Source organism: Peromyscus leucopus, chromosome 4 (assembly GCF_004664715.2).
Source record: "Peromyscus leucopus breed LL Stock chromosome 4, UCI_PerLeu_2.1, whole genome shotgun sequence".
Lineage (NCBI taxonomy): Eukaryota > Metazoa > Chordata > Mammalia > Rodentia > Cricetidae > Peromyscus > Peromyscus leucopus.
Window position 1 is genome coordinate 88439848 of NC_051066.1, and position 12780 is coordinate 88452627.

General features: G+C 40.4%; 1 protein-coding gene across 1 annotated transcript in view; it reads left to right on the forward strand.

The window, feature by feature from the left end:
- Nucleotides 1–12780, forward strand: part of LOC114697497 (formin-1) — a 270035-nt gene that overhangs the window by 184426 nt on the left and 72829 nt on the right. Inside the window, exon 13 of the mRNA XM_028875752.2 lies at nucleotides 3782–3874. Coding sequence (XP_028731585.1) covers nucleotides 3782–3874 — 93 coding nt within the window. The remainder of the gene's footprint in view (nucleotides 1–3781; nucleotides 3875–12780) is intronic.

The following is a 12780-nucleotide window of genomic DNA, read 5'->3' on the forward strand; positions in this document are numbered from 1 at the left end:
GCATTGATCTCCTCTAGAAATGCCCAGTTAGTATGACCATCTTTGCTTACCACGCTTATGCCTCGTGGGATGAGTGAGATGATGGGCAGTGCTAGGGCCATTAAAGTTCACGAAGTTGGGATCTGGGGAGGTGACACAGCCAGTGAAGTGCTTGCCAGATACATGAGGACCTAAGCTCAGCTCACTAGCACCCATTTAAAAGCCAGGCATGACAGTACTGGCCTGTGTAGAATGAAGTGTTAAATGGTAGTATTAATAAAAAAAAAAACCCAGAGCCAGATATCAGGGTTAAAATCTGAGAGATCAGAGGAATAACCTCACCTCACCAACTCCACAGCTTCCAAAGAGACCTGCTTCTGGTATACCCAACTTATATGCCTTTCTGTTCTGCCAACTCATTTCCTCTCTCCACCCAGCTACATCACTTCCTGCCCAGCTCTGTCACTTCCTGACTGTCTGTACAGACCTCCAGACCTTTATGGTTAACTCGTGTTAGAATTTAAGGTGTGTGTCACCATGCCTGGCTCTGTTTCTAGTGTGGCCTTGAACTCACAGAGATCCAGACAGATCCCTGCCTCCCAAGGGATAGGATTAAAGGTGTGTGCTACCATTGCCTGACTTCCATGTTTACTATAGTAGCTGGCTTTTCCCTCTGATCCTCAGATAAACTTTATTGGGAGACACAGATAAAATATCACCACAGGCCTGTATTTCCAATGTTCAGAAAAACAGACATATACCAGGGGCGCTGGCAAGCCATTGGTTCAGTGAGAGACCCTGTCTCCAAAAATAAGATGAAGAGTGGAGAAAAGATAATCAGTGTCAACCTCTGGCCTCAACATGCATGCACATACACATAAACACACACATTGAACATGCATACACACATTGAAAATGCACACACAAATGATTTTTTTTTTAAATACACTAATCCCTTTTAGATGGACTTGGGATCACCCATTATGGCTTTCTCATCCTTTAGCCCTACCCTGATTCCATAATCCAGATCTGTTTATTCTACCTTGTAAAGTGTGTTCCAGTTCTGTCTACAACCCCCTCTTCTTTTTTCTCTTTGTCTTCTCTCATCACTCAAGCTCAAAGCACTTCAAAGCACTTTCACTGTTTCAGCAAGAGAATAGTAACATCAGGAGGTGTGTTTGTTATTGCCCTATTGTTTGTCTACTTGGAAAACAGAAAAGAGAAATTTGATGATAGAGAAGTTATAGAGTACTTTTTAGAGAGAAGAGCAAAACTGCTTTCAAAGAAAACTAAAGATGTTCAAATACGTATGTTTGTTTGTTTGTTTTTACATCTTATGTGTTTATTTGCTCTGTGAGCACAGGCAGAGGGCAAAGAACAACTTTCAGGAGTTGATTCTGTCTTTCTACCATATGAGCACAGGTATCAAACTCAGGGCAACAGGCTCGGGGGCAAGTGCCACTAAACCATCTCACTGGTCCTAGAAACAAATGTTTGAAATAGTTTGGCTGACTTTAATTAAACTGTTTTCTGTATCTTCCAAGGTAGGATTTGTATTTTTCACCTTGGTTGTTAAAAAAAAGAAAGAAAGAAATAGAGAGAGAGAGAGAGAGAGAGAGAGAGAGAGAGAGAAAGGAAGGAAGGAAGAAAGGAAGGAAGGAAAGAAAGAAGGAAGGAAACAGTAAATGTCTGCATACCAGTGGGCACCAGTTTCCCAGCTATCTCTGGGATAGTTGTCGAAAGAGCAGTAGATAATCTATTTAAGCTCTAGCCAAAATTCTTCAAAAGCAGCAATGTTGGTAGAAGCCTGAATCTCAGGATACTCCTCTACTGTGATCTAGTAACCCTATCCTACAATGAAGGCGTGGAACCCTGGAAATGCACTTAGAAAACAACACAAGATGGCTTCAAATCATGCTTCCACCCCTAGCACCACCTGCTAGTTTCCCAGCATAGTTGACAAGTCTAGAAATCTGAGTGCCCATACTGCAAGTGAAAAGTGTCAAGCCAAGTGTGGTGCCTCCCTCCTACAGTATTAGCTCTTGAGAGACTCAACCTGAGTTCCAGGCAAGTCTATCCCAAAAGAAAAGGTGTCAGGTGACTACTTGCAGAGAATACTGAGGTGTTTGCTTATTAAAATAAACAAATAAACAAGCAAACAAACACCAAATGGCTGTTTAGAATGTCTCTGATGTAAATAAAGGTTCTTCCCCAATCGCTTACTTTCAATTTGCTTTGTCTTCTTGTTATAGATTCTTCCAAGATATAAAGTATATGTTCTCTCTCTCTCTCTCTCTCTCTCTCTCTCTCTCTCTCTCTCTCTCTCTCTCTACACACACACACACACACACACACACACACACACACACACACACACACCTCTTGAGACAGGGTTTCATATGGTTCCAGGCCAGACTGGAGCACTCTATGTAGCTTAGTCTACCCCTACACACAAGTTCCACCTGCCTCTGCCTCCCATGCTCTTGGATTTCAGGTGCACACTACACAGCTAAGTGTTTCTCATTTTTATTTTAACTAGGGAGCATGATTTGCTTATGATAAAAATCCAAGGTTTAAGTTGGCATCTTAGACAGGGTCTCTCAGTAGTTTCTAGCCATGCCCAATAGGCAAATCCACTGGCCAAAAGCATATTGAAAACATAGCAGACATCTTTTGCCTGAGTTAACCGCTCCTGGAGACAGCAAACCCTTGATTATTATGGTTTATATGTAACCAAATCAGAGCATTCTGGTTCAAGGCAACCTGATTATCAAAATAGTGATTTGTTATAAATTCTGGATGTCCTGTCTGAAGCAAATCAAGTGAAATTATTTCATGGGTTAGTGAAGCGTTAGGTGAGTGGTGTGAGGACAAAGGACCCTCACTCCATAATGAATACTGGAGACTCAGAAGAGTGAAAAGTGACGCAGATTATTTTATGATCTTGAGGACTCCAACCCAGCAAAATGGCGAGCATCCTATTGCTTTCTGAGAATAGTATTTATCACCCTGAACTCAGGTTCCTCCCTCCTTTTCCTCATTGGTTAAGCAATCAGGGAGAGGGGTTCAGTCTTACCCATTACATGCTACTTCTATTTGTCTATTTCTCCAACAAAGCCTCCATGCACATTTATTTCTACATTTTGTATCCTGCTTATTTTAAAGCTTTGCAAGTGCCCCACATTTGCGGGTCACTAGGTAAGCTCGGCTGTTAATGATTTTCTACTCTGAGCTTGCAGTTTTGGTGAGGAGAGATGAACTAGCAATTTCCAGTCAGGGTCCAGCATTTTCTGTTCTGTTTACTGTGGCAGGACTTAAGCTGACTCTCATAACTTTCATCTTGAAAATGACCTTTGTTTGTTTTAAGTGAGAGGTATGAAGAGCAGATACAGTACTTCCTAAACTGGACTGGAGTATCCATGGTCATGAGGATTCTTTAACTTGATAATTCCAGGCAATTGGATTTGTGGAAACTTTCAGTCTATGAATCTGAAGAGGGCTTGTGACCTTTCTTCCCTGGAATCACTCCTTAAGTACTTTCTCTACTCTACTATGAGGAACAAAAAGCAGAATACTTTACCTGGTTCAGGTCGTAGATCATTTTGTGAATGGCTAAAAGGAAAATTGAATGTTGTGCATATCCCTGTTCCCAATGAGAGGTAAAGAATGTGCTATTTTCCCCATGGAGTTTGGTTAAACTGTGATTGACATGCAGTCTGTACAATTGATAGCAGAACACTGTGCCCCAGCAGGATCTCAGCAAGTATTTTTGACTAAGTCTAATCTATACTTCTCTTTGCAGCAAGTGAGCAACAGATGAAGTTGGTGTGCAAGGAGTCCCCAAAGGAGTATCTGCAGCCTTTCAAGGACAAGCTGGAGGACTTCTTCCAGAAAGGTAGGAGGCTTTCCTACCTGCACATCAGGGACTCAGGAACCTTCTTGATGGCACTCTCACTGTGGCTCCCATTGCCACTCAGTCGCTGACTGACCATAGACAACACAACGGGGTCTATGGTCCAGCTTCCAATGGTGGTTCCATCCCCAGTGTAGATGGAGTTGCCCTGTAGCCTTTATGTCACCTTCTAAGACCATTTCATACTTGTCAATCATTCATTGTCATTCCTACTTTTGAAATATTTTGAAGGCAAACCTCTCTATCTCTTCTGGAACACAAGTGTCCTTGGTACATGCTAACTGACCACAGTGTGTATGTGCAAGGCTTACAGCACAGGTGTCTTTGGTAGATGTTAAATGACCACAGTCTGTTTGTGCAAGCTTGCAGAACAGGTGTCCTTGGTAGATGTTAACTGACCCCAGTGTGGTCATGCAAGGCTTACAGCACAGGTGTCTTTGGTAGATATTAACTGACCACAAGGTGGACGTGAAAGACTTATGTAGTTCCCCAGCTCAGATTTGTGGTCAGCCCTGACAGGCTGGTGAGAATTATATTCCTGGTCTCATGAGGATGGCAACTTGGAAACTTGAAATTTGTTGTTGTTCGTTGTACTATATTTTCCATTCCTTTACAGAGAGGCAAACTGGGGCACAGTAAATGTCATCATCTGACTGCTTGGCACCAATTGGCTCTTTGGGATACCCAGGAGACCCAGCACTTACTTAGAAACCTTTGCAGATTCTGTACCTTCCTCCATATTTTTGGTAGAACTGGGAAGCGTTTTATTGATCAGGGTTAGTGAACATGAAAATACAATGCTTTTACATATTTGCTATTTTAATTTCCTGAATTCAGTTTTAAAATTTGAAAGAAAAATAAGTGTGGAATTTTTGGAGGGAACTTTCTTCTTTACTAGAAAGCCAGGGGAAATGCATGCGGGAAGTGTTGGGGAAATTTCAACATGCTGTTTCTATTACTGAATAAGGCCACATGATACCATACCATCAACAAAAGGCTGCTAAGTTGGGTCAATTGACAAAGTATGGCCAAACCACCTTGGAAATTAGCAGAGAAATTCTCAGTCCATGAGTCACAGGAACTCCATCCCAGCTGTTGCCTCTGTGCAGACATCACTGCTCTTTTCTCTGTGGCAAAGCCTTGTTTTTGTGAATGCAGAAGTCAGAGTTGGTCTTCCCCTCATGCCCAATGGGAGTAATGGATCAGGTTCAATACCATCTTGAGAACAAACAATTCAAATGTTTTGTTCTGTGTGCATTGACTATGTAGGTTTTTTTATGTGACTCCTCAAGGTAAATGTGTTGCTTTATGGTTATACTATACATATATAACCTATGGATGCTTCCATAACCAGAAGATACTTCTATTTGCTACCTTAATTCATAAGACTGTTTCTTTTCACATATGCAAAATGAACTTGAAATGAGGTGCATATGGCTTAGGTTCTATACTTGTTTAAAATTCATATTATTGTATATCTGGAAAATTCTAACATGTATATATTGGGTTTTTTTTCTGCCTGCATATCTTAATGACCTTAAAGTCTTTCTTTAAAAGAGTCAGTATCTTGATACATTGAGAATTCTATTATTCTGTTGAAAAGAGATAGCTATGAATAGGTTAGAACCTTGAAAACCTGTCATAATTTGGAAATTTCCTACATTTCTCAGCTCAAGGAAGCAAGACCTAAAGTATGCTCTAGAATTTTAAAAATTCAAGTATTTTGATGTGGTGGAATGTTCTGTATGCTGTGAATGTGTGTTGCTCTGATTGGTTGATAAATAAAATGCTGATTGGCCAGTAGCCAGGCTGGAAATATAGGCAGGATAAGCAGATGAGGAGAATTCTGGGAAGAGGAAGGCTTAGTCAGGAGTCTCCAGTCAGACACAGAGGAAGCAAGATATGAAGGCAAAACTGAGAAAAGGTACCAAGCCATGTGGCTAAACATAGATAAGAATTATGGGTTAATTTAAGTGTAAGAGCTAGTCAATAATAAGCCTGAGCTAATGGCCAAGCAGTTCATAATTAATATAAGCCTGTGTGTTTACATGGGTCTGAGCAGCTGTGGACTGGGTGGGACACAGGAAAACTTCCAACTACATTTTGATCATATTGACCCTGCCCCCCAACTCAACCCAGATCCATTCTCTCCATCTTCACTTTGCTACCTGTTTAACTTTTGTATCTTCAAAAAAAAAAAAAAAAAAAAAAAAAAAAAAAAAAAAAAAAAAAAAAAAACCTCCATTGGATCCAGTTTGTGTTGGCTAACTATACTTGTGAGTGGGTCATGCCCTTCCAAGTCACACCATTAAAGAAAATGGACTCTGTATCTCTCAGTAGCTATCAAATGTCAGTAGCTCCTCAGCTATCAATGGGACTTCATGCCCACCCTAACCCCCATGCTGGGATTTTTTTTTTCTGGCTTGGGCTTGCACAAGTCTTATGCTTGCTGTTACAATCTGTATGAGTTTATATATGCAACTGCCCTGTTGTATATAGAAAACACTTTCTTTAAAGTTATCCACCACTTCTAGCTCTTAAAACATTTCTACCCTCTCTGCCTCAAATCTCCCCAAGTCTTGGGGTTAGGGGTGTAATATGTACATCTCCTTTAGGGACAGTCGCTTATCTCTATTAATCACCATCAACTAGAAGAAGCTTCTCTGATGATGGTTAATGGATGCTATGATCTGTGGATAGCAAAAGTAACTAGGAGTCATTTTAATATTATGTCTATATATAGAGAGAATAATAGTGTTGGCTTCTCCCTTAGAGCCTAACCTATCTAGCCATGTATAGTTAACAATGTCAGACGTAGTTTCCATTCTGTGGAGCACACCTTAGATACAATCAGAAAGTGATTGGTTACTCCCATAGCATTTGTGCTACTATTGCACCCATATCTCGTCAGGCCAGTTGTTGCTGGAGGGCTTCTCTCCAGGTTCCCCAAGCCCTGAAGTCCCACAATCCACTTATAAAATAATCACTCAGACGCTTATATCACTTATAAACTGTATGGCCGTGACAGGCTTCTTGCTAACTGTTCTTTTATCTTAAATTAACCCATTTTTATAGATCTATACCTTGCCACGTGGCTGGTGGCTTACCAGAGTCTTTACATGCTGCTTGTCCTGGCGGTGGCTGCAGTGTCTCCCTCCTCAGCCTTCCGCTTCCTGAATTCTCCTCTCTCCTTGTCCCACCTACTTCCTGCCTGGTCACTGGCCATCAGTGTTTTATTTATATAGAGCAATATCCACAGCAGCCAGTGGTTATTTTAGCTTGCAAGGTTCATAGCTGGGTAAAATTGATGATTAGTCTTGATGATAAAACTGATGATAATCCTCAGCATGGTGGATGGTACCTACCTACACTATGAAAGCTAGCCGGTATGGATAAAACTTCCAAGCAAGTACTAGATTGGTCTTATCATCAAACTCTGGAGGTAACTAAGAGTGTTTGCAGCAGCCTGCAATTCTTGTGGGTCCATGGAATCATACTGGCCAACACCTTCAGAAGAGGTAAACCACTTTTCTAAGTCTCAATACCCAAAGCAAACTCTAGATCCACCACCAGCTTCTCTGGCCATGGGAGCTTAAGGTGGGGCCAGGCAACAGAATATTTCTCCCTCTCCAGATAATGCCATTGTGGATTTCAAATTGAAGATTGCCAATGTCAACTTTAGTTCACTTTTTAATGTATAGTCAAAGTTATATATTCAGAACCTGCCATATGTAAGATACTGATAATCCTAAAATGATTTATATTCTTAGATCCTGTACCCAGAACTTTCTTATTAGACCAAGATGGGCTATAGCCACCCCTTTTTTAGCCAACAGAATGAAGGGAAGGTGAAAAGGATACCAGGAATTGTCTCAAATCATGTTTCAAAAAAATTATCCAAAATAAGACACAAAAAGAATTTGAAGGGAATATTATACTCTATTTTTTTTCAAATTTAAGAATATTGTGGTAATATTAAATGTTCCCAACATGATGGGGTGAAAAGTCCACTCTGGAGGTAGCACATTATTATTACTTTATTATTTAGCTGGGTTTATAAAAACAACTTGGACTTACACTGTCTGATACAGCAGACATTGACCATGTGTTGCTCTTAGGCAACTCCAATACGGCTAAGTCCAGTAGCAGAGCAACAGAAACTGTGGAAAATCCTTTGTTTCTGGTTTCCTAATATTGATTGCATTGTTAAGTGATTACACCTTCATTCCATTAAGTAACATAAGTGAAATATAGCCTTAGAATGAATCTTTTTATTCTACTTTTAAAGTGCAACTATCAGACAACTTAAAATTCTGTTTGTGGCTCACATCATATTTCTGTTGGAAGGTTCTACTTTAGAGCTATGGCCCCCATCTTTCTCCATCGTCTTCTTCCCTGTCCTCCCTCTGTTGCTCCTCTCTGCCTTGTCAGCATCATCGTCACAGTGTAGAGTTTTACAGACTCACCCTGTACCCTCATTGGACCTATGTCTGGCTGCCAGCTAAGGCCACTCAGGTGATGATGTGGCACAGTACACATAAGGCCATGGTTTTGTAGTTCCGCATTGTATAACTGAGAACTATGTGATGCAGAATGTTAGCCTAATATGGTTTGGAGGCTGTAGAGCTTTGTCTGTTTGCTGGACACACAAATGGAATATCTCTTGATTACTAATAGGACACTAAAGAGTAGTTTCTTTAAGAAAAAAAAAAGTTTTATTTGGTTTCAGTTTCACTTGGCTCCATTGTCCATGGACTGTGGTTAGGCAGTATGTTGGATGGGAACATGGAGAGAAGACAGTACTACTTTTTTGTTTGTTTGTTTGTTTTTTAAGACAGGGATTCTCTGTGTAACAGCACTGGCTGTCCTGGAACTCACTTTGTAGACCAGGCTGGCCTCGAACTCAAGATTCACCTGCCTCTGCCTCCCGAGTGCTGGGATTAAAGATGTGCCATTGCTGCCAGCTACTTTTTTTTAAAGTGTTTTTTAAAGCTGTTTCTCTGATTAATAAAAAACATAAAATTCCCTGCCTACCACAAATAGGCATTATTGACCTTGGATAATCACATTTTATGGCAATTTTCATGCAATTTAAGTATAATGTTTATCTGATTTCACTTTCTCATAAGTAACAGCACTAATACATTGGTTTGTAAGGGAATGATTGCTCTTAACAAAGCCTTGATGTGTAGATCTTATGATATACCGCGGGGTCAGAAATGCTGAAATGTGAAATCTCCATCAGACTTGTAGTTGGTACAATATGATAGTAAAACTGGATATTAGTACCAGAAAGAAAGAATGCCCAATACTTTGGAGGAAAGCTGGGGATGAGATTTAAGAAAGGAAACACTTTCTGTTAAGACTTTTTCAGAAAGTTCAGAGATGTGCTGCTGAGAGAGGCAACAATCTCAGATGCTTGCCAAGAGTCTGTATGGTCTGGATCATGTGGAAAACAGGTCTTCTTTTCATTTCTTCCTCTGGCAACCCTCTAACAACAACCACCACCCTGCTCTTCAGAAGAATTCCCTCGGACAGATTAGGAAAGGCATTTCATGCAGAGGAAACACTGCAACTCTCATAACGATAAAGATGTGGTGTGTTTGGGGAAAGGATGAGACTTGGGTGACCAGATCACAGGGTTTATGTAAAGATTTCAAGACCTGTAAAGAGAAGAGAATTGCTTTAGGACTTGATGAGGAACCTGAGCTTCATATTATACACAACAGACAATAATGGGAATGCTGTGTACAGCAATGACAAGTGCATGCTGGGCTATGTATCTTGCTTGGTGGCGGAGTGATGGGAGGCCACTTTTTCTTTCGTTGTGAGGAAATATATTTTAACTATCAATAATGTAAAGAGAATTGAAGGAGAAAGAGACTTGCACAGACCTGAGTTCAAATAATGGTAGTGATAGGAAAGAAGGAAGGGAGGGAGGGAGGGCGGGGGAGGGAGGGAAGGAGGAAGGAGGGAAGGAGGGAAGGAAAGAAGGAAGGATTGTATAAATAAGCTCTGTTAGGTGCAATGCAAAAAAATAAAGCAAAACCCGAGGAAAAGGTAACTCCCTTTCTTGCCCATATAACTGGCTGGATGCGTACAAGGAAGACCGTAAAATAAACTCAGGACATGATACCTTTGATATGTATGTGTGGCACACAGGTAGAGGAGCTGGGTTTGTGAAAGAGAGCGTCATGACACTGCAACATGATGCTAATTGTCTACAAAGTTCACGCTCAAAAAAATCTGTGACCGAGTTACAAAAAGAAATTGAGAAAAATTATAATGTTTTAAGAAGTTTACAAGTTTGTTGTTGGGCCCTACACATGAATATCCATAGCTGCCTGTGGCTATAAGCCATCCACAAAGGTAGCAGTTTAAGACATAGGGATGCATGTAACAGTCCAAAGGAAAAATGTAGAATGAAAAGATTCCTCCAAGTGTCAGAAAACTGAGTAGAGGGTCATATTGGAAGCAGAACTGAGAAAGGATGCCATGACAAGAGCCTGTGCAGAGCCTTTAGCAAGACAGCTAGTTTTCCATTAGGGGTCTTTTTACTCACAAAATCTTAAGCAATTAGGTGATTTGATTTTTCTTTTTTTTTAAGCCTGAGAAGTCACATGCATTGTGACTCAGTTGATACGTGATTAGAATTATTTGAATATAAGCAGCAATTCAGTTTTTGTAAATGGCCTAATTTTCCATTTGTAAATCATATCCTGTTACCACACTGGAATGGGATGATGTGTTTGTCTTGATCATCCTTCCGTTCTCAGAACACCCTGAAGTAGTGTTGACAAAGCCATGGTACTTACTCTCAACTAATTTTCATTTCCTGAGCCAAACAGAACTTTCAATAGCACCGGCTTTCTGGGTTTCAGTCCCTGTGGTGTCTGAACCTTTCCCCTTCTCTTCCACAGTAGGCTCTTGTGGATGCCAATGTACAGCACCGTCCTAAGTAACTTTGTGCAGGCATTTGTTTGTTTTGTTTGAGCCCATGCTTTCCCACCCTCAGATCAAACACGACCAATAATGATATGGCCTTCAAAACCATGATGCTCACATTAAAAGTCCTCGTAAACATAGCAGGGATCCTGTAATTGAAAGAAGCCACAGAACAACTGATTAGACCCTAGGTCTAGATCTTATAGGTGGTCTCTCCTTGTTGTTAAATTGGCCATTTGTGTTTACAGCTTCAGCAGGGAAGGCTGTAACTAAAACTGGCCCTAATACAGCACTCTCCCACACTTGGCCTTATCTCATGTTCTGCTGCCCATGAATGGTGATAAATTTCAACCTGACTCTGAATGAGCAACTCTGGTCCTGCTTTCTCTGTGGTTGTCTGACCAGCTAAGAGAATACTACTATTAATGTACAACTTTTCTGTATAATAATGCAAAACTCCAATAATTTTACCAAGCTAAAAATAAAACAAAAAAAAATAGTAACTGGTTTCCCACATTGAGTGCAGGCAGTTACAATGTTCGAACAGCTAAGTATTCTACAATAGCTGAGATGATAGCTGTCTGACCCTATTCACTTTTCCTTTCTCTGGGCCTGTAATACAGTTTTATCCTGACCTATGATAAATATTTATCACTGTCTGTTGAATTTCTGAACAAACACCCTGAATGGGGTGAAGTCCCTAGAGGGTTTTTATTTTCCCTCTGTGGCTTTCCTGTTTAAATCCTTTCAGAATTAGAGAATTGTGGTAGAATCTAGAAAGAGATATTTTCAGCCTATAATCCATTGTGCTGTTTAGGCCTCCTCCATATAAAAATACTTTTGTTGGATATATGCATACAATAAATTCTTTTTTTAAAAGTCTTCAAGTCAGATAACATTGACAAGGGACATAACCAAACCTCTAAACAGAACAACACCGAACAACAAGCAGCCTCTCCATTTCAACCTCAAGGCCATTGAAGTGAAACTGAGTCACAGTTTTGGTGGTTGTAGGAAAGAGCCAGTCACATGCAGTATGGCCTTGAAAGGAACGGAGTCTTCACACAACTTGTGGAGGAAAGAAGTATGGCTGGCGCACTCTGTCACTCCTGGGCCAGGATATATACTGGTGAATCTCCATACAACTCACAAAGGTGCTGGCTTCAGATGCCCTCAACAGAACTGAGCTTGTGTTATAAGTCTCCAGAAGGTGGAAAAGGCTACTTTAGTAGAGGCTTGTCTGAAAAGCTTGGTTTGGACCTACTTATTTAGTGATGTATATTTTTGAGCCCATTAGATAACCCAGCAAGTAGAGGGGCTTGCACACAGCCTGACTTATGTCCCAAGATCCCACAAGGTGTGACAAGAAAGAACAGAGTCCCAAAAGTTGTTCTCTGATGACTCTTCACATGTCCCCCTCATATGCATGTATAAATTATTCAATGAGCTCATATTTACCCCTGGAAGAAAATTCTTCCCTCCTCTTTCCCTCTTGTCTTCCTCCCTCTCTTCTTCCTCCTCCTCCTCAGCCTTCTCCTCCCTCTTTTTTCTCCTCCTTCCTCCTCCTCATACGTTATACTACCTCCTTCTCACCTTGATATCTTTAATTCACTGTGTAAAAGCCAGGCAGCCACATGACTCTCAGTAACTCTAGTTCTCTTTTTACTTTTTCCTCAATAATCAATTGCAAGAAGAAAAAAAAGTCTAAATTCTTTAAGTATATTCATAATACTAATATATCTGAAAAAATTAAAGACATCTATAGACAAACTTCATCATAGTTATAATATTCTATAAAGCTACTAGTCCATGGCTATAGGTGAACTTTTCTATCCCTCCAGCCAATTCCCAAATAACCACACAGAGACTTATTATAAATTATAAATACTTGGCCAACAGCTCAGTTTGTTACTAGCTAACTTTTATATTTTAAATTAATCCAT